This window comes from Brassica napus, chromosome C2, assembly GCF_020379485.1.
Source record: "Brassica napus cultivar Da-Ae chromosome C2, Da-Ae, whole genome shotgun sequence".
Classification (NCBI taxonomy): Eukaryota; Viridiplantae; Streptophyta; class Magnoliopsida; order Brassicales; family Brassicaceae; genus Brassica; species Brassica napus.
In genome coordinates this window covers 57,165,600-57,188,256 of record NC_063445.1, presented here as the reverse complement: position 1 = coordinate 57,188,256, position 22,657 = coordinate 57,165,600, and the positions used below count along the sequence as shown (strand labels likewise).

At 35.9% G+C, this 22,657-nt stretch overlaps 1 protein-coding gene across 1 annotated transcript; it reads right to left on the bottom strand.

Annotated features, from left to right (window-relative positions):
- Positions 1 to 11,110: 11,110 nt before the first annotated feature.
- Positions 11,111 to 12,274, bottom strand: LOC106382895 (zinc-finger homeodomain protein 1-like). Its single transcript, XM_013822976.3, has one exon. It carries the CDS (start codon positions 12,067 to 12,069, stop codon positions 11,260 to 11,262), a length of 810 nt encoding a protein of 269 aa, XP_013678430.2. The 5' UTR covers positions 12,070 to 12,274; the 3' UTR covers positions 11,111 to 11,259.
- Positions 12,275 to 22,657: the final 10,383 nt, after the last annotated feature.

Here is a 22,657-nt window from a genome sequence, read left to right as displayed (position 1 = left end):
GACTCATGCTTCTTCTTCTTCTCATACCCATCTTTCCTAAATTTCTCTGTTTCAGCAAAAACAAAAACGATCATCATTATTTTGTCTGAGGAGAGGTTGAGAAGGAAAAATATTACCAATAAAATTTTAAAATAAAATAACAAAATATCCAGTTCCGATATTTTAATTTATCCTTAGTTTCGGTTATACCAAAAAGGGAATGTTTTTTCGTTTTTTTTTTCACTCTGTGTTGGTTCCCGCCAAATAAATATAGCGGGGAAGAAACCATATCGGTAGCGTTGAGCACTAACAGTAAGAGTTGACTTTCTATTTCGAGAAACTGTTCAAACTTCAAACGGAGTCATTACGTAAATAAGGCGCGCATTGTATTAGTGGGCTGATAATTGGGCCACTAACATATGTCTTTCGGCTTAGTTATAAGAGGTTATATGAAATTTATTTTTTAATAATTGTTAAAGGTTTTAAATCCTATTGTTATTTTTTTTGGATTGTAACCTTTTATTTTGTTACAATCAACTGTTATTGATTAATAGATTCTGATACTCTTTTTAAATATATTATAATAATTATTTGGATACACAAAACTCTCCTTATATTTAACTTTTATATTAATTCAACAAAATGTCAGAAAATTTTAACAAATTTTGACCAATTCCATTAATCCCCTAAGTTACTTATTTAAGGGGGTTTTGAGCTTCTTACCTTTACCAACAGAAGTCCAAAACCTATATTTTTTATGAAAAGTATTTCACGATAAACAAGCAAAAATTATAAAATGATTGAAGTCTGGTCTGGTCCATGTCCGCTAAACCTCTAGGTTCGGCAACTAAGAAAAGTGAGCTAAGGCTATATTTATTAAAAATAATGGGCCATTGTCGTTCGGTACAACAGTGATTTTGACGATTATCAATTCATCAGACAAAACAATTGTGTTTGGAGACAGTATGTAGATTTTTTTTTTTTTTTTGAGCAAAATGTAGATTTTGGAATACCAAGCGATTATCAGACAAAACAAATGTGAATGTGTTGAATAATAATAGGTGACTGTTTATATATCAGAAATTTATTTATTGTTTATATGTATATATATATATATATATGTATACATATATATGTTTTGCTTGTTTTTGAGATAACGTAAAGAGAGAAGGAGTTATGAGAGGGTACATGACATGATTATCATTATTGAGCTTTGATACAACTCCTATTTATAGGAGTAGAGAAGGTCGGTTAATGACCAGATATTTCTACAACAATTATATAAAATGGAGAGATATTTAGTATATATAAAAGACAAAATCTTAATGGATAATCACTATATATTTGATATTATCTTCAACACTTCCCCCTTGATTATCCATTTTGTATTACGTAATGTCTCGTTAAAAACTTAGTCATAGAAAAATCCTAATGGGACAAAAACCATGACAAGGAAAAAAGAGTACACTGCCGTAATCTTCCCCTGATAATAGTGGACCTAGCTTTCTCGTCACAAGTCATGTAAATGCCGCATTCCGATACTAGACGTATTTTCGAAACGTTGTAGTGGGAAGGGTCTTTGTGAACAAGTCAGCCGGGATTGTCGCATGACCGTACATACTCGATGTCCACTTCTTTATTTTTCTCGAGTTCTCGTATGTATGAGAAAAATCTTGGAGGGATGTACTTCACTCTAGTTGTAGCTTTCTTTGAGTTGAGCGATCCACGCCGAATTATCTTCAAATATTTTCATCAGCTCTTTTTCGTTAACTATTCCGCTTGATTTTTGTATGTGGTGACTCATTGACCGAAGCCACACACACATTCTCGACATGCTTTGTGAAGCGCAATAGTTTCTGTATGATTTGAAGATGTCGCAACCAGAGTTTGTTTCTGGGACCGCCAAGAGATCGCGGTTCCACCAGTTGTAAAACCATATCCGGTTTACGTTCGACTTGGAGAGAACGGATATGTTCTCGACGCAGTTCTAATTTCCATAAATAGGAAATGAGCTATATCTCGCAAAGACATTAGTGTCTAAAACTATATTTTATCAAATACAACTTGCAAGACATATAAGCTCACATATGCTTTATTACCATTAGCATCTCCAAAGTACTTATTTATGTAAGATCTTACCAGAATCTTTTAAACATCTCTTTCAACATCGAGAGATCTATTTATCATTGGAGTACTCAAAGGAGTCGCTTTATTCATACAAAAGCGTTTCAATAACCTTTTCGTATGATTTGATTGATGCACAATTATTCTTTCTCGGAGATGCTCTATCTGGAGCCCAAGACAAAACTGTCTTTCCGAGATCTTTCATTTCGAACTCCTCTTTCATATGAGTTCGAGCATCATCAACCTCCTTTTGAGTTCCAATTATATTCAGGTCATCTACATATACATCAATGATCACAAAACCAGATGACGATTTCTTTATAAAAACACATGGACATATCGCATTATTCACATATCCTTTACTCAAAAGATATTCACTTAAGCGATTGTACCACATGCGTCCGGATTGCTTTAATCCCTAAAGTGATCGTTGTAACTTGACCGAACAAATCTCCCTGGATTTTTCTTTCAATGCTTCAGGCATTTTCAATCCCTCAGGGAATTTCATATATATATCGTTATCCAACGATCCATATAAATATGCAGTCACAACGTCCATGAGATGCATCTCAAGATTTTTATACGCTGTTAGGCTCATCAAAAATCTAAACGTAATTGCATCCATTACCGGGGAATACGTTTCCTCAAAATCAATTCCCGGTCTCTGAGAAAAACCTTGGGCAACTAATCAAGTTTTATATCGTGTTACTTTTCTCACGAATACCCACTTATACCCAACAAGATTTATATTCTCAGGTGTTATGACTATCGGTCCAAAGACATTCCGTTTATTTAGGGAGAATAATTCAATTTGAATGGCCTTCTGCCACTCCTCCCAATCATGTCTTTTTAACATTCCAAAATGGACCTTGGATCGGGACCATCACTTTTATGATAGATCTCTTTGGAAAGAAAAGGAGAACATTCCATCAACATCTTTTATCTTATAACTTTTCATCAAGGGTGTAGTTGATGGAAATCTCATACTTTTCTGTTCTCTTTTCGTCATCTGGATCATCTTTATTTGGTTCATCTTGACCATTTTCATCTATGTCTTCTTTCAGACATTTTTCAGTATCAGGTTCTTCTGGAATCTTTCCACTTATGTCTTCTTTCAGACATCTTTCAGTATCAGATTCTCTTTGAACCTTTCCACTTATGTCTTCTTTCAGACATTTTTCAGTATCAGGTTCTTCAGGAACCTTGCAACTTTTCTCAACCCATTTCTTTCGGGGATTTTTATCTCTACAACCCGCTAGTCTCCCCCTTTTTAACTGAACCCTAGGTTCATTTATTTTGTTACCATCACTTTGTTCTTTAGGAACATCAACTCTTGATGGAACATTTTCAGCGGGTATATCATGTCGTATCTGTGAACACATCTGGTAACTGGTTTGCTAAATTATGCAAATGCACAATTTCTTAAATTTTCAGCTCTCTTTGATTCGTAGGGGGATCAAGGTGTAACAACGACTATGTACACCATTTAATCTCTTTAGGAATTTTTCTAATTCTTCTCCCTAACGCTGGAAATTCATCCTCATTAAATGACAATCGGCGAACTGTGCCATAAACATATCACCAGTTACTGGTTCAAGATACCTTATATACGGCTTGTTCTAACTCTTCCAGAGTTCGATACATTCCCGAGAGCATCTTTAACTCTCCAGGGACTACTAAATATCAAGATGCAACTCAAGTCATTTTTGTCCTACCAGACATTTCAATATATTGCATCTATTTTAAAATTTCTCCAGTGACCTCGGAACAACCCGTTTTTCATACCTCAAGGTCATCTTTCATTTCATTCTCTGGAGAACTATACCTTGGACTTTTGGTCCAAAAATCTCTTGTTTTTCTAACGAGCTTTATATCGAATTGATGGCCAATCAATTCACTCTACCCTCATACAATAGAGGTAGATTCATAATCCTTATTTATATAGCGCTTTTTCATTTTATCGTCGACAATCTATTTTCTATTTGGTTCCATCTTTTTATCCGTACTGATATGGTTAATCGAGATCTCTTTATCATCATCGATGATTTACCCAGGTACCTGACTATTATATTAACCATATCAACGGTCTCATCATTAGATTCATCCTCTATTTATATTTTTGCTCCTTTTCGAGGACTCTTTGGAACCAAAGTGGTCTATCACGTCTCTAGCGTGCCATAGACTCATATATCGTCCGTTTAGGACACTATTTTCTTATTGGAGCATTTTCAGCTGGAATACGAGATTTCATTATTTCATCAAAATGTCTGGCAGACATTTTGTAAATGGATTATCCTACTTTTCATTGTAATCCATTTCACATATCTCATTCCATCAGCTTATCATATGCTTCTAGCAAACTTGCGAGCGTATTTCTAATTATCCATATATTTTATCCCTCTGGATTGTATATGTCTTTATTACATGCACAACTGCATGTTTACACCCGATCATGGGGATCATCTTACTTGAGTTCACTTTATCAAGTTCTTTTTCGAGTGCGAACATAATTTTTTCAATGTTCCACTTACTAGGATTCTTTAGTTCTCCCCCTCGAGATGATGACACTCCATGTCGAAAATATCGTACTGAATCCCACTCTAGAACCAATAACATATTCAGTTTTTCCATTTGGGATGAATTATGTTTCAAATCTTTTAGAGTGAGATCTTAATTTGGGGTCTGCTTAAAGAAATCACATATTATGAACTTGTTTGATGATTCAACACCCATGATGGTTTCCTTTATTTTCTTGACATGAGTTTTTCAGTATTTCACAATAATGTTGATAACATTATTGGAGATGGCTATATATCAGTAAACTACAGGTTTACCACTCATTTATACTTTTCTTATGCATGTCTTTTCATCATAAGCTCCTCTAGAGCCAATAATAATTTTTATAGTAATAGATATTGTACTTACTTATTTTGAGAGAGGAGAAATATTTGTTACCTTTAGTAGTCATGTACGATGACCCAATATCTGCCAGGTACATCTATCTCTATCATGAATCTCAAAATCTTATTCAGGAAGATAATTCTCATATCACATTGATATTTTATTTTCATTTTCTGGACCAACCAGAAAATCTAAATCATCAAGATGAGTATTCAAGCTATAAAAAGATGGTCCGAGCTCATAAGAGATGAAGTTTATTTCACTTTTTTTCTCTTTTTCTTTTTGAATCTCGATTTAGATCGGCTAAATATTTGGCATACGAAAACTACGTACCCAATTTTCTTTATGGCCGTATCTATAACAAACCTTTTATGTTTGCCTTTTATCACCCGGCCACTTTCATTTTTCGTGGAAGTTTCCATTATTCTCATAGGGACGGAATCTTCTTCCTCGTCCTCTTCCACGACCACGATAGCGGTTTCAACCGCATCCACACCCTTGTCCTTTTCAAGAAGGACTGATTTGATGGTTTAGTATCATGAGTTTCTTTTCTTTTCAATTCTCACGGAGGATTTACATCAACTCCAACAATTTGGTGAATCCTTTCTTTCAAGGATTTGATTATTCAAAGATCTTCTAGATCTTTTTCATGATACACCTCATCTTATAAACCATCATTAAAGTGGTGTAAATTATCATGGCTTTATCTTTTTCTCATCCGATATAGTTTCAACTTATCGATGATTTTTCAAAGCTCATTTTTCTCAGGTGAATCTTTGCACCCACTGCCCAGGTCATATAACTATTTTCCGTAATATCAAGGGCATTTATTTTGAGTTTTGTCAAATTTGATATGATAACCGAATTCATAGAATAATAATATATAAAGACGAAAATTGAAATGCAGAAACTAAAGGCATAAATTTAAATTGTAGAAATTTAAAGAGCATAAATAAAATTGGAGGCTTAGTCTACCACATGATCTGAAGAGTCACAGACTACCATATTGATCATATTTTTTTTCAAAGTCCGAGGAGACATGGTCTACCATTTTGATTTTTACTTTTTTCAAGGTCCAACCATTTTTGACCTTTTATTTTTATTCACGGAGGCAAAACCTACCACGTGTTTCTCTGATCGTGAAGGTATAGCCTACCATAACGATCAGTCGGGAAAGACAGCGCCTATCATCCCGAAAAATAAACGGAGAAAGTCCAACCTCTCACTCCGAAATAATAATAAAATTTAAATAAATTAAATATATTGAAATACATAAATTTAAACATTACCTCGTCTGGTTTAAAAACTTTCGGATTGATAAACCTCAGTTGGTCAGAGCTTCGTGCTGATAACGTGTTGAATAATAATAGATGAATGTTTATATATCAGAAATTTATTTATTGTTTATATGTATATATATATATATATATATACATATATATGTTTTGCTTGTTTTTGAGATAACGTAAAGAGAGAAGGAGTTATGAGAGGGTACATGAGATGATTATCATTATTGAGCTTTGATACAACTCCTATTTATAGAAGAGAAGGTCGGTTAATGACCAGATATTTCTACAACAATTATATAAAATGGAGAGATATTTAGTGTCTATAAAAGACAAAATCTTAATGGATAATCACTATATATTTGATATTATCTTCGACAGAATGCCTATAGTTGTGGGTCAATTCATACTCGAAGAGTAAATATATATACACACGCAATAGATATCATACTTCTATGTGTGTGTATGAAATTTGAAATGAAGAACTATTTGGACAGTGAACTAATATGTGCAGACAACAATACAAAACAGATAAACGTTTTATAATTCTTTTATTTGGACAGTAGACTAGGTGAAGACAACAATACAAAACAAATGAACTTTTATAATTCATTAATTAGGATTCGTCATAATGAGTCGTCATAGTCATTCAACTGTCCAAAACAAATACATATTATATACTATTCTCTTCGGTAAAAGTTGCTAAAAGTTATATAGCTTCTATACTTTTTTCAACCTTTGCTTCTTTTTTTTTCCGTCAATATTTTAATTAATTTAAACACGCCGAAGCCCAAAGATTACAAAGCCGAAGCCCAAACTACTAAGCATAAAACCCAAACCAAAGGGCAACAAAATAAACAAAAAGGTCTGAGACCCAAACCGCTAGAAACCAGACACCTGCTTGCAGGCCCACGCGTCAAGGAGGCCGGACACGTGTTCGTCTCTTCACCATCTCATCCCGTCCGCCTCGACTTGACCGTCGCCGCTTCGAGAGCAGCACCACTGAAACCCTCGTTTCATCGGAGCTCGTATTACCGTGGAGCTTCCATTGAATCAACTTGGAGATCTCATCCCGAGCCTCCCAAACACCCTCCCCATAGAACTGAAACCATGAACTATCTCTCTTCATTCACGCTTTTTCTTAACATCGGAAAGCTTCATTGATTAAATCGAGATCTCATCCAGCAGATCAAAGCCGTGAACCACAGGAACCATGAACCAATAACCACCCCCGATCCAGAATCGGGAACAAACCCTTACCCCACTAAAAGATTGAAACACCTAAAATCGGCGACGCAAGACTATGAAAGCCTTCACCCCACAGAGACAAAAGTCGGCGATGGCGGAGCTGAAGAAGCTCCCACCTCCCGGAGACTAGGCCGGCGGCGACGGAGCTGGATAAGCCTCCACCTCCCGGATTCGAAAACTGACAAGCCTACTTCACCACGCCAAAACCCTCCACACGACCGCGTCGTTATTCCAGCCGCTTAGCCACCATCGGTGTCGGTTCACTCCCTGAATTGACGACGACGGTTGGGAACTGGACCAGAACTCAGACAAGGCGGTCGGGGATAGCAGGCGAAAGAGAAGCAGAGTAAGAACATCTTAACGAAGAACGGAGGGTTCCGGCGACGGCACGCTCGCTCACGCAGTGGCCGTACGCCGGACTCAAAGTAGATCTCAACCTTTGCTTTCTCTTTTACGCATAATTAAAGAGAAAATATTTTTCCTTTTGTAAGTAGTAATAATGTGCTTAAGTTATCATTTGAGTTATATATGGTTATTAAGTGACTAAATTAACTATATACATTGCGAAAAAATCACTGATATATATTATTTCTAGGAGTAAGTGGTAAATGTATTCATTGCACGTGAAGCATCATTAGTTTCCCAAATTAGGGAGCAATGTATTTGAAGCTAAGAGTATGGGAATATCGTGTAATTTAAAGGATAAAGAAAAGCTAGCCCTAGCTGCTACTATATACTTATATGTTTTACGCAATTTAATCGAATTTGTTTGTTTTTCTATTTAATATAATAATATTATTTGGTTCGAGACTTAGCTTGAAAGGGTGGTGATAAAACCTTGCTTGTGGGTCACATTTAGAACCCCTAAAAGAAGCATAACAACACTAAATATTCCACATTAAGAATGATGATGATGATGATCAATTGATGATATTCTTACATGTATGGTACATAATATACACAATGAACCACACCAAAGTGGTTTAGTGATAGCCGGACTTAAAAAAAAACTCGATTTAGTGATAGGCGGATTTCAAAGAAACTCAAGTTTGAATCAACTCTTCTACACTAAACTCGTGTGGTCATAGTCATGTTGGTTTCATTCGAATATCTGGAGAAAAAAATCATTTGTAAATTGTATTTCTTCTTGAAAATCAATGTGGATCTTTATATGAGTTCGGAATACCCCAAATTAAACAAAAAGAAACACATCGATGGGTCGTTGTCCGAAAGGTTTCTGCGTATTGACTGCAACCACGGTAAGAAAATCGTGTTTGAGAACATATAATTATCTGATCAAACACTTCACATCAATAATTCAATTTAGTTTTACAACATAATAAAGCCAAAATAATTGCACAAAAATCTGCGTTGCACTACTTTCTATGAAATTTATTACATATCCAGACTCCAACGTAGGGTCCGATCATTTCTCATTACTGCAGCAGCCTGGTTAAACTTTTCTCACAGCTGGATATTTTTTTTCGAACATAACAAGTATGTGTTATAAGTTCCCCGGCCATAATTTCTTTATTTTTAGTTCATTTAGGATATATGGAAATTCCTCTACCAAAATTAAGCTTTCTGGTAAACTAGGAAGTTTTAGTAATATCTAAAGCAAATAATTGTGAACTGAAAAGACACTAGCTATATATTAAGAAAATAGTTAGAAGACTTGTTTTTTCATAAAACTAAATACTCTTAAGATAATTTTCATGTTCCATGAAAATAAAAAATTGAGAGAAGGATAAGAAAGAGGAGAAACACATTTAGTTAGGTTTTGAATTATAGTGAAAGCCACGTAATATGGAGTGAAAATAGTTGATTAGCAAACGTTGGTTGCACATTATTCCTTAACATGTACTGATGAAACTCGATCAAGTCACGCGTTTGAAATTCGTGAAAACAAAATTTTGGACCCTACAAGAAACAAAGAAAAAAAGGACAGAGGACCACAAAGTCATCTCCACACTTGGAGTGTGCAGCTTTAATTTAGACAAGAAGGCGTAGAGATTGCCTTATCAAGCAAAAGCATCTCTCTCTCTCTCTCTCTCTCTCTCTCTCTCTCTCTCTCTCTCTCTCTCTCTCTCTCTCTCTCTCTCTCTCATGTGTGTGTATATTTTTTTCATTTGTCTCTCTTTCTATTGTATTGTTTCGTAAAGAGGAAAGAGAGAGAAAAGATGGAGAGGTTGAGACATGAAAGGCTAAATCTAGAAGTGGCCGTGAGATGGGGACTCGAATCTTATCTGCCTCTTCTATCCTTTTTCAATCATATTGGTTCCCTCTTTTCTCTGTACATTTCATTGCGTCATCACTCAGAAACCCTAATTTTCATTAATTTTTCCGTTGGTACATGAGTTCTTTACAACCCGATTTCAAATAAATTTATTGTAGGCCGAAGCACTTACTTTAACTTGTTCAGTTGACGTTTTTACTATTAAAGCTTTGGGGAAGAAAAGATACATTACTAAACATATGGATCCAATGGAAAGGTATATCCTCGATTATAGTGATTAGTATGAAACGGGAAAATTTATTAAGAATGATTAATGCACTTGAGAAAAAAATAAACAATTGATTCTTCCAGGTCAGAATGAGAGTCTAGGGATTTGGAAGAACATCATTAATATAGTTATGTATGCATGTGTGCCCATATGTCTTATACTCCTCTTCTCCTTCAAGCTTCCAAAGAGCCCACATGTCGCATTCCCCAGATCTTCAAAGAACAACGCTATATAAATATACTTATACACGCATATAGTCTAAACAATTAGGAAGACAGACGAAGCTGGCTTTGGATGCATCGACATATTTCTTTTTTTTTTTGTCAAGTGAAGAGCTAATTCCAAGGAATTAGAACACTATTGCAGCAGGAGCAGCTATCAGATGTTACTTCATCTTTTTCATTTCTAAGGGGGAACAAATAAATGATTTTTAAGTTGAACAATATATATTTATATGCTGATTGGTTACTGAATAGTCCACGTCTATATCTTAGCAATTGAATTAATTTTTTAACGCAGAAATCTCCATCCCAAGGAGATTCCGACCGATCCACATATGAGTCCTACTACACTCATTGGACAACTAAATGAAAAGTACATATAGAAACCCACAAACACATAATAATATTAATAACCATATGTAGTATACTAGTATGTGTAGGATAAATATATTAACTCTTAAAACACCTAGATAACTCAAGAAACAAGAACACTATCAAATCGGCAAATGTGTGTGTGCGCGCGTTGGAAATGGTGGTCAATGAACATGAGAACACTGTCAAACACCAAGAACTTAAGAAACAAGAACAATGTCAACCAGTGCAAAAGAAGCATTCATCAAAAGGATTCACACACAAATGCACATGAAAACATTAATCATATGCTATCTACTGCACAACTGCATACACAAATTAAATACACACGTACGAATCCGTATAAATTCCTAGACAAAAAAAAACTTGATAGATTTAAACACTGACGGACACATGTGATGCTAATTACTAAAGACCTCACTAATAAAAAAACTATGCAAATCAAGTATTTGCTAAGATATTTTAGAAGCTAATAATAATGAAAAACGTAATTAACCAGAAAGATCATCAACATGAAAATACCAAAATGAGTACATAAATTAAGCAATAAAACCTTCTCAAATATTTTAAGTAATGAATCAGCTAACTTAAAACCCTAGTAGTGATCAAGAACTCATGCATGATTCATGGTTGGTCTTGTTCATGATGAAACGACGAAGACTCATGTGGAGGAAGAGTTGGATTCTGATGATGGTGAAGTGGTGGCGACAACGACTTACCAAGAGTGTGTTTGTTGTTATGTAACCAAACCTTAAGAACTTGTCTCGGAACACCAGTCTCTTGGCAAAACCTTTGAATCACTTCATCATCTTGTCTCTGAATCCTCCATCCGATCCTCTCAGCTAAACCTAACATCCTCTCCTTCTGCTCCGCCGTGAATTTAGTTCTAAACCTCTTCCTAATCCCTCCTGCCTCCGCTGAAGAAGTCTCCATTCGATCTTCTGACCTCTCTCTTTGAGGAAGAGCGAGCTGGAGGGGAGGAGCTTGTGACGGTGGTGGTCGGTACCTCACCGGAGCTGGAAGACGGTAGAATCCCGGCGGCGGAGGAGGCGGCGGCGCGTGGTGGTGGAAGTAAAGTGATTCCTTGCGGTGGAAGTTACGGTGACAGCCACAAGCGGCGCATTTTAGGGCTTCGATGGTACCTTCGATTCCAGCCGGCATATACTCACCACAGCCATCCACCGCGTGTCCTCCTATGTTCACCGCTTGGTTCTTGAGACACTCACGGAACCTAAACCTGCCTCCCCCTCCGAATGAAGAACCGCCGTGAGCCACCATATATCCTCCTTCGCCGGTTGAGGTTGTTCCGGCGGTGTCAGGACTTTCAGTGGAGGCCTTGAGGACGCGAGACGGTGGAGGAAGAGGAGGAGAGTCGTAAAGGGCGTCTTCTTCTTCTTCTTCCTCGTGAAGATTAATTTCTTCTTCAAAGTCCATTAAAGCAAGTGGAGAATGAGATGGTTAAGAAACTAAGTTGTTTTCTGAGAGATGAAGATTACGAAGGAGAAGAAATGAGAGAGAGTTTGGACATCAAAGGGTTTATCTTCTCACTCTCTCTCTAGATTTGGGATTTGATAAAGGTTTTTTTTTTTTAATTTTTGCTACTATACACATTCTTGGTTATTGGAAATCGGAATCTAATAAATTTATCCTCTACCACACTTTGTAACGCTTTCTTTTATCTCTCTACATTGTTTTTTCTTTCTTTCTAATTTTATACTGTATTTGATTTTAATATAGTTGAAACAATGTATTTTGTCACCTAAGTAGAACCAATATATTTATTAATTGATCATTACTACTATTTTATAATGTACTTTGTTTTTTCTCAACTAAGTAGTAAAACCAATTTATGTACTTATTAATTGCTTATTACAGCTATTTCATTTTGTACTATTTGAAAATAAATCTAATTATGAATATGATTTATAGAGATCGATTGAAAACATTTTAGTTCCGTGAAATGCTGACTGAATTGATTTTTAATTGACATTATACTATGTAAAATATGTTTTCTTTTTGTTTAAGAATCAAATTGGGGAACAAGCATAATTTAGTCACTTGTGGTTTGAAGGTTTCCTGAGTAGCTTCTAATGATGGTATTGTTTATGTTTTATAAGTTTTTTCTAAAGAAAGAAAGCTGAAAATAGAAAAAAAATGAAATAAGCAGCTTCTTTGTTTTGGCATTGTAATAAAAGCTTATTTGTTTTTCTGGACAGAAAATACAAATACTGTAGTGTATGGTTTTAAAATTAAAGCGAAGGATAGTATTAGAGATAAAAAAATTTGGGGAAACTAAAAAGGAATATAATAAAAATGTGATAATTATTTTTGTCGATATGCCAATAGTATAGATGAATGCATTGATTCTTCTGTGATAAAGTGATGGGCGCAGTCTAATCACATCAAAATCTGTAATGCCCTTAATAATTTCAAGGTCTGATTTTTTGTTGACAACTTTTCAGAATTATTTACTAAATAATTCATTTTATTAAATTAATTTTAATGTCTTTTTTTGCTAAAAATAATTATTATATGTCAGCAAATAAAACAATGTTTACATTTAAGTACGCGTAGATGTTTTGCAAAAGTTGAAAGAAGAAACGTTTGAGGTGATCATTTATTATACTAAACATTCTGACAAGTAGTAATACTCATATAAATTGTTTTTAGTGACTAGTCTTTCGTAAATTGCATCATGAATTTACATAATTCGTAAGTAAAACTTTGATGTTCGGAACAAAAATAAAAATATAAAGACCGGGTCTGATGATTGTAAGAAAATGAGCAAAGTGGATACTGAAAGACGTTTGAGATGACGAGTTGATATGTACATGTCAGCTGGCGGGAAACAGCTTTCCCACATGGAGACACACAGAGGATTGGTCTCTGTTTATTAACAAACACACAACAACATTTTCAAATTTAAAACATGATGGATGGAAATGACATACTCTTCAGAACATTACATAAACACACAAGAAATGATTCTTAAGAAATGAATTAAGTAGAAATCAAGAACATACATAAGCCGTGCGCGCACCAGAACTATAAAACTAAAAGAGACAAAATAATGTTATCAAACAAGCATAGACTAGCTAAACCAAACAAGCGATCCGAGATATAAGCAAAACGAAACAGTCAAAGCTCTGAGAGGGGAATGCAACTTTATTAGGATTTAATATTTATATAGTTCTGAATTGTCACAACCCATAGATCTATTACCTACTAGCCCAAAAATAATTATTTTAAAAGTTATGTTGGTAATTCCATGTGTACAGTAATTGTATACATATGTATAATGTTTTTTATACAGGAAAAATGTGAAAATAATTTAGACCCAATTTTTTTTTTTGAAGACTAAAAAGCAACCGATAAAACTAAGATAATAGGGCATGAGAGTAGATTGAGAATGAAGTAAAACATTGGCTACAAGTGGAACTTATAGATTATCATGAGAATCCATTTGGCCATTTAATGCTTCATCAAAAGGAACAATAATTGAACTCCTCTTCTTTAGTGCACCGTCCATTCTTTCTTTCTCCCATCATTTTTCTTAAACAAAAATAAAATATAGGAAATTTAAATAAAATAGAATACATTTTTTTTGTAACTGATAAAATAGAATACATTCTTACTTACAAAAATATTATTACAGTATTTGATTGGATATGTATTGCTAGAAAGAAAACGAGCTTCATAAATAGACGTTGTGAAGAAAAGAAAAAAAAAGAAGCAGAAGAAATTACTATAAATATGAATGGCTAGAATAACCCTTCATAATTTTTTTTCTCAATAACCTATTTATTATTGTGATAATGATTATTTATTTTGTAAGAAGATAATGTTTTTTTTTTTTAAATACATTCATGTTTCTTCTTCTCCAGAGTACCTTTACAACATAAAAATAAAGGAAAAAAAAAAATACAAGAAATTAAAAGAGCAAACAACCCGTGTGAAGCAGATAATATGATGAAGGACCTGGCTAGTGAAGCTGAAAGTTTTCAAACCAAAGAGATAGATATGTTGATGTTCTTATGTGTGTCGAAGCTACTGTGGTAACTGAATGGGTAGTGGACCATCTCTCTCTGTCCAAACCCAGAAGTCTTGCCCTTATTTGGAGTTGTATTTCCTTTATAACAACTTGAGATGGTTTGCTTGATGAAGTATGCAATCTGGAATTTCTCTCTTTCCATAGAAAATAAATTGCCGCTTGGAAGATTAGGAGAACAAGAGGCTTCAGTTCTTTGCTGACTGCTGAGGACCTCAACCAAGCCTCCACACCTTCAAAGGTATTTGGTGGGTTCAGTCTTGATTGGTCGAAAAAGGAATTCCACACTTCTCTAGAGAAGCAACAGTCAAAAAACAAATGATTTATGGTTTCATTCTCATCACCACAGAGCATACAATCTGGTGAAACCTGAATTCCCCATGTGCTGAGGCGATCCCTGGTGGCCAAGCGATCTTTAAACGTAAGCCATGCAATAAAAGCATGCTTTGGAATTTTCTGTTTGAACCAAACTAAAGAAAACCAGGGCACAGGGATTTCAATAGGTTTTAGAAAATTCCAGACCTTGGAGGCTGAAAAAATATCTGGTGGGTCATGAGGGGAGTTCCTCCATAAAAAGAAGTCGGGCTCTTCAGAATCCAGTGAAGGGAGCGGAGAAGGCATGCACGAGCGAAGCAGAGATAAGGTTGGGTGTCTGTTACGTGATGTAGTCCAGCGTCATTCGCTTAACGCCTGAACGACAGAGGCTGTAATAGAAATTCGTGAGACTTGTGGCCCTGTTGGTCCCGTTAAATGCAGAAGAGAACCCATCCCAGTCCAATCATCCAACCAGAAGAGTGCATTTCGGCCAGACATAACGGTACAAGTAATAAATTGTCTTGCTGTGTCCTTATAAGCCATCAGACTCTTCCAAATCCAACTTCCAAGATTTGTGAAATCATCAACCCAAAACAATCGCTCTCCTATAATGTGCTTAGCAATCCAAGCAACCCATAGAGAACCATTACCAGCAAATAGAAGCCAAATTAGTTTTAATCCATATACCATATTTTGATCTCTTAAACGCCTTAGCCCTAAGCCTCCGGCTCCTTTTGAAGTACACACAGACACCCAAGAAACCTTCGCCCCCCTAGCCGAACTTGGTGCCCCTGTCCACAGAAAAGCATTACAGATTTGTTCCAAAGAGTCAAGACACACCTTAGGAAGCGGGAACACAGATCCCCAGAAGTTTATAATGTTGTAGATGATTGAATTAAACAATTGCAGCCGCCCCGCGAAAGATAACCTTCTAGCCGACCAAGAGGAAACCCGAAGCTTTATTCTATCAATTAAGGGCTGATAATCTTGCTTCTTTAACTTGTGTGGAGATAGCGGGAGACCCAGATAACGAACTGGTAGACTGCCACGAACCAACCCAAAATCTGATGCTAAAGTAGTAGACGCAGACTCATCTCCATCTACAAAAACACAAGTCTTCCTAATGTTTAGAGCAAGTCCTGATTTAGACTGAAAGTCCCTCATGACCTGTAAAATTCCCCGTAGCGAGTCGTCCGTGCCATCGAAGAAGATCAACAAGTCATCAGCAAAGCTCAAATGAGTGATTAAAGGATCCTGACATTGAGGATGAGGAGTAAATACAACATTTGTGGCTGCATTATCCAGATCTTTTGAGAGAATGTCCATTGCCAAAACGAAGAGGGATGAGGATATTGGATCTCCTTGCCTCAATCCTTTCTTCCCAGGGAAAAAACCCACCAACTCACCATTCAAAGCTACTGAATAATAGGGTGACGTGATGCACAATTTTATCCAATCAATAAACACTGCTGGCAGGTCAAAGGCACTAAGGATGTTGAGAATGAAGCTCCACTCGATGCTATCAAAAGCCTTCGTAATATCCACCTGAAGACAACCTCGCCTGGTCCTACCTTGCTTGTGGAAATCAGCCACTAACTCGGAAGCAAGTAGAACATTTTCACTTAACAATCTGCCTTGTACAAAGCCTGCTTGATTTCTTTGAACTGCTTCTACTTTTATCTCCTTTAATCGGGAACCTAAAATTTTTGATATAACTTTATAGACCGTATTACAGAGAGAGATAGGTCTAAAGTCTGACAGTGAAGAAACACCCGGTGACTTCGGAATAAGCGAAAGGACAGTAGCATTGGTCTGGCGAGGGAGGATAAGGCTGATGAAGAAGTCCTTGACAGCTTTAACAAGATCTGACCCCACTAAATCCCAAGCCGAGGTGAAGAACTCGACTGTAAAACCATCTGGGCCAGGGGCCTTACATCTAGGCAAGGAAAACAATATCCTTTTAATGTGATCATCAGATGGTATCTGCGAAAGAGAGGCACTTAACGTAGAATCTGCCCTAAAGAGATGAACGAGCTTGATTTATTGGGGCGAAAGAGGTACCACTGCTGCATTTGACCGGCCTTGGATATAAGAGTAGAACCTAATCACCATTTGTTGCATATCTTCCTTATCTGAAACCCTCAAACCATCTCTATCTGTGAGATAATGCACCACATTTCTGGACAGGTTTGACTTCACTGAACGATGAAAGAAGCCTGTATTAGAGTCCCCCTTTGTTGCCCAACGAACACGAGATTTAAGCTGAAAGAAGTTCTGTTCTGCTGCAGCCAAGAAGAGCCATTTATCTCGTGCCTCTGTCTCAGCCACGAACAACTCCTGGGAGGGGGCAGTGAGTGCTTCCAATTGGATCCTCTGCAGATTTTCAAATGTACTCTTCGTTTTGCCTTCGATATCACTAAAGCATCGCCTATTCAAACCTTTACAGCAGCTCTTGGCTGCCCGCAGCTTGTTGTATAGAGTGGACATTGGGCCAAGAGAGGGTGAGATAGAAGTCCATGATGCATTCAGTAATCTGTCATAATGTTTATCTTCATATTTTGTCTTTTACCTTTCAAGTCGGTTTAACCGACTTTCTCCCCTCCCCTATATAAAGGGATGTCGAGACAGATAATTAATTAAGACAAGATCATTTGTGTTTTTTCTCTCGTTGTTTCCTCACTCCAAAATACAAAGAACAACATAATAATTAAACAAAACACTCACTCTCATATTACTTTTGTTCATTCACAAATACCAAGTGAATTAATTGTTATCTCTTACTATTAATTTACAACACGTTATCAGCACGAAACTCTGACTAACTGAAGTTTATCAATCCAAAATTTTTTAAACCAGTCGAGGTAATGTTTAAATTTATGTGTTTCAATATATTTAATTTATTTAAATTTTATTATTGTTCCGGAGTGAGAGGCTAGGCCTTCTCCGTTTATTTTTCGGGATGATAGACATTGCCTTTCCTAACTGATCGTTATGGTAGGCTATGCCTTCACGATTATAGAAACACGTGGTAGGCTTTGCCTCCGTGAATTAAAAAAAAAAAGTTACGTGGAAAGCTTTGCCTCCGTAAATAAAAGGAAAAGGTCAAAAATGGTAGACTAAGTCTCCTCGGACCTTGAAATAAGTAAAAGTCAAAATGGTAGACCATGTCTCCTCAGACTTTAAAAAAAATGATCAATATGGTAGTCTATAACTCCTCGGATCATGTGGTAGGCTAAGCCTCCCGATTTTATTTATGCTCTTTAAATTTCTGCAATTTAAGTTTATGCTTTTATTTTATGCATTTAATTTCTGCATTTAAATTATGCATTTAAATTTCTGTCTTTATATATTATTATTCTATGAATACGGTTATCATGTCAAATTTGATAAAGCTCAAACTAAATGCCTTTGATATTACAAAAAATAATTATAAGACTTGGGCAGTGGGTGCAAAGATGCACATGAGAGAAAATGAGCTTTGAGAAATCATCGATAAGTTGAAAACTATATCGGATGAGAAAAAGAAAAGCCATGATATTTACACCAATTCAATGATGGTTTAAAAGATGAAGTGTATCATGAGAAAAGATCTAGAAGATCTTTGATGATTAAATCCTCGAAAGAAAGGATCGAAGTTGATGTAAATCTTCCGAATAAACTGAAAAAAAAATGAAATCATGATACTAAACCATCAAATCGGTCCTATTACAAAAGGACGAGGGTGTGGATGCGGTTGAAACCGCTATCGTGGTCGTGGAATAGGACGAAGAAGAAGATTCCGTCCCTATGAGAATAATGGAAACTTTCACGAAAAATGAAAATGGTCGGGTGATAAAAGGCAAACAAAAAAGGTTTGCTATAGATACGGCCAGAAAGAAAATTGGGTTCGTAGTTGTCGTACGCCAATATTTAGCCGATCTATATCGAGAATAAAAAAAAAAAGGAAGTATACTAAACTTCGTCTCTTATGAGCCTGAACCATTTTTCATAGCTTGAATACTCATCTTGATGATTCAGATTTTCTGGTTGGTCCAGAAAATGAAAATAAAATATCGATGTGATATGAAAATTATCTTCCTTAATAAAATTTTGAAATTCAAGATGGAGATAGATATACCTGGCAGATATTGGGTCATCGTACATGACTGCTAAAAGTAACAAATATTTCAAAGGTAACAAATATTTCTCCTCTCTCAAAATAAGTAAGTATAATATCTATTACTATAAAAATCATTATTGGCTCTAGATGAGCTTATGATGAAAAAACATGCATAAGAAAAGGATGGCAAAAGTATAAATGAGTGGTAAACCTGAAGTTTACTAATATATAGTCATCTGAAATGCTGAAAAACTAGAAGTTTTTCACATATAGCATGTCAAGAAAATAAAGGAAACCATCATGGGTGATGAATCATCAAACAAGTTCACTATATGTGATTTCTTTAAGCAGACCCCAAATTAAGATCTCACTCTAAAGGATTTGAAACATAATTCATCCCAAATGGGAAAATTGAATAAAAATATTGGTTCTAGAGTGGGATTCAATACGAGATTTTAGACATGGAGTATCATCATCTCGAGGGGGAGAATTAAAGAATCCTAGTAGGTGGAACATTGAAAAAATTATGTTCGCACTTGAAAAAGAACTTGATAAAGTAAATTCAAGTAAGATGATCCCCATGAACGGGTGTAAACATGCAGTTATGCATGTAATAAAGACATATACAATCCAGAGGGATAAAGTATATGGATACTTAGAAATATGCTCACAAGTTTGCTAGAAGCATATGATAAGCTGATGGAATGAGATATGTGAAATGAATTACAATGAAAAGTAGGATAATCCATTAATAAAATGGCTGCCAGACATTTTGATGAAATAATGATATCTCATATTCCAGCCGAAAATGCTCCAATAAGAAAATATGTCCTAAAAGGACGATATATGAGTCTATAACACGCTGGAGACGTGATAGACCACTTTGGTTCCAAAGAATCCTCGAAAAGGAGCAAAAATATAAATAGAGCATGAATCTCATGATGAGACCGTTGATATGGTTAATATAATAGTCAGATACCTGGGTAAATCATCGATGATGATAAAGAGATCTTTATAAACCATATCAGTACGAGTAAAAAGATGGAACCAAAGAGAAAATAGATTGTCGACAATAATGAAAAAGTGCTATATAAATAAGGATTATGAATCTAACTCTATGTATGAGGGTAGAGTGAATTAATTGGCCATCAATTCGATATAAAGCTCGTCAGAAAAATGAGAGATTTTTGGACCAAAAGTCCAAGGTATAGTTCTCCAAAGAATGAAATGAAAGATGACCTTGAGGTACGAAAAACGGCTTGTTCCGAGGTCACTGGAGAAAGTTTAAAATAGATGCAATATATTGAAATATTTGGCAGGACAAAAATGACTTGAGTTGCATCTTGATATCTAGTAGTCCCTGGAGAGTTAAAGATGCTCTCGGGAATGTATCAAACTCTGGAAGAGTTAGAACAAGCCGTATATAAAGTATCTTGAACCGGTAACTGGTGATATGTTTACGGCACGATTACCGATTGCCATTTTAATGAGGATGAATTTCCAGCGTTAGGGGGAGAAATTCGAGAAATTCCTAAAGAGATTACATGGTGTACATAATCGTTGTTACACTTTGGTCCCCGTACGGATCAAAGAGAGCTGGAAGTTCAGAAAATTGTGCATTTGCAAACCAGTTACCAGATGTGTTCACAGATACGACATGATATACCCGCTGAAATGTTCCATCAAGAGTTGATGTTCCTAAAGAACAAAGTGATGGTAAAAAAAATAAAAAAATAAATGAACCTAGGGTTCAGTTAAAGAGGGGGAGACTAGCGGGTTCTAAAGATAAAAATCCGCGAAAGAAAAGGAAATTTTTTTAGCAAAGCAGAAAGAACCTGATATTGAAAGATGTCTGAAAGAAGGCATAAATGGTAAGGTTCCAGAAGAACCTGATATTATAAGATGTCTGAAAGAAGGCATAAGTGGAAAGGTTCCAAAAGAACCTGATACTGAAAATATCTGAAAGAAGGCATAGATGAAAAGGTTCAAGAAGAACCAAATAAAGATATGGATCCAGATGACGAGAAGGGAACAGAAAAGTATGAGATTTCCATCAACTACGCCCTTGATGAAAAATAATAGATAAAAGATGTTGATGGAATGTTCTCGTTTTCTGTGACCAAAGAAATTGATCATAAAAAATGATGATCCCGATCCAAGGTCCATTTTGGAATGTTAAAAGACATGATTGGGAGGAGTGACAGAAGGCCATTCGAATTGAATTATTTTCCCTAAATAAAATGAATGTCTTTGGACCTATAGTCACAACGCCTGAGAATATAAATTTTGTTGGGTATAAGTGGGTATTCGTGAGAAAAGTAATACGATATAAAACCTGATTAGTTGCCCAAAGATTTTCTCAGAGACCGGGAATTGATTTTGAGGAAACGTATTCTCCGGTAATGGATGCAATTACGTTTAGATTTTTGATAAGCCTAACGGCATCTAAAAATATTGAAATGCATCTCCTAGACGTTGTGACTGAATATTTGTATGGATCGTTGGATATTGATATATATATGAAACTCCCTGAAGGATTGAAAATGCCAGGGGCATTGAAAGAAAAATTCAGGGAGATTTGTTCGGTCAAGTTACAACGATCATTTTACAGATTAAAGCAATCCGGACGCATGTGGTACAATCGCTTAAGTGAATATATCTTGAAAAAGGGATATGTGAATAATGCGATATGTCCATGCGTTTCTATAAAGAAATCGTCATCTGGCTTTGTGATCATTGCTGTATATGTAGATGACTTGAACATAATTGGAACTCAAAAGGAGGTTGATGATGCTCGAACTCATATGAAAGAGGAGTTCGAAATGAAAGTTTTCGGCAAGACAAAGTTTTGTCTTCGGCTGCAGATAGAGTATCTCCGAGAAGGAATATTTGTGCATCAATCAAACTATACGAAAAGGTTACTGAAATGCTTTTATATGGATAAAGCGACTCCTTTGAGTACTCCAATGGTTGGTAGAACTCTCGATGTTGAGAAAGATCCTTTTAGGCCTTGTGAAGATAGCGAGAAGATATTAGGTCTTGAAGTACCTTATATGAGTGCTATCGGTGGGCTTTTGTATCTTGCAAACTGTACTAGGCCTGATATTGCTTTTGCTACTAATCTACTAGCAAGATATAGCTCTGCTCCTACTCACAGGCATTGGGACGAAATAAAGCATGTATTTTGTTACCTCCAAGGTACAGTTGATTTAGGGTTAATGTATTTTAGAAAACCCGAGTTTGGTATGGTTGGTTTTGCAGATGCATGATACTTATCAGATTCTCATAAGGCTCGATCGCAAATCGACTATATTTTTATAATTGGTGGAACCGCGATCTCTTGGCGGTCGCAGAAACAAACTCTGGTTGCGACTTCTTCGAATCATGCAGAAACTATTGCGCTTCACGAAGCATGTCGAGAATGTGTGTGACTTCAGTCAATGAGTCACCACATACAAGAATCAAGCGGAATAGTCAACGAGAAAGAGCCGACGAAAATATTTGAAGATAATTCGGCGTGTGTCGCTCAACTTAAAGAAAGCTACATTAAGAGTGACAGA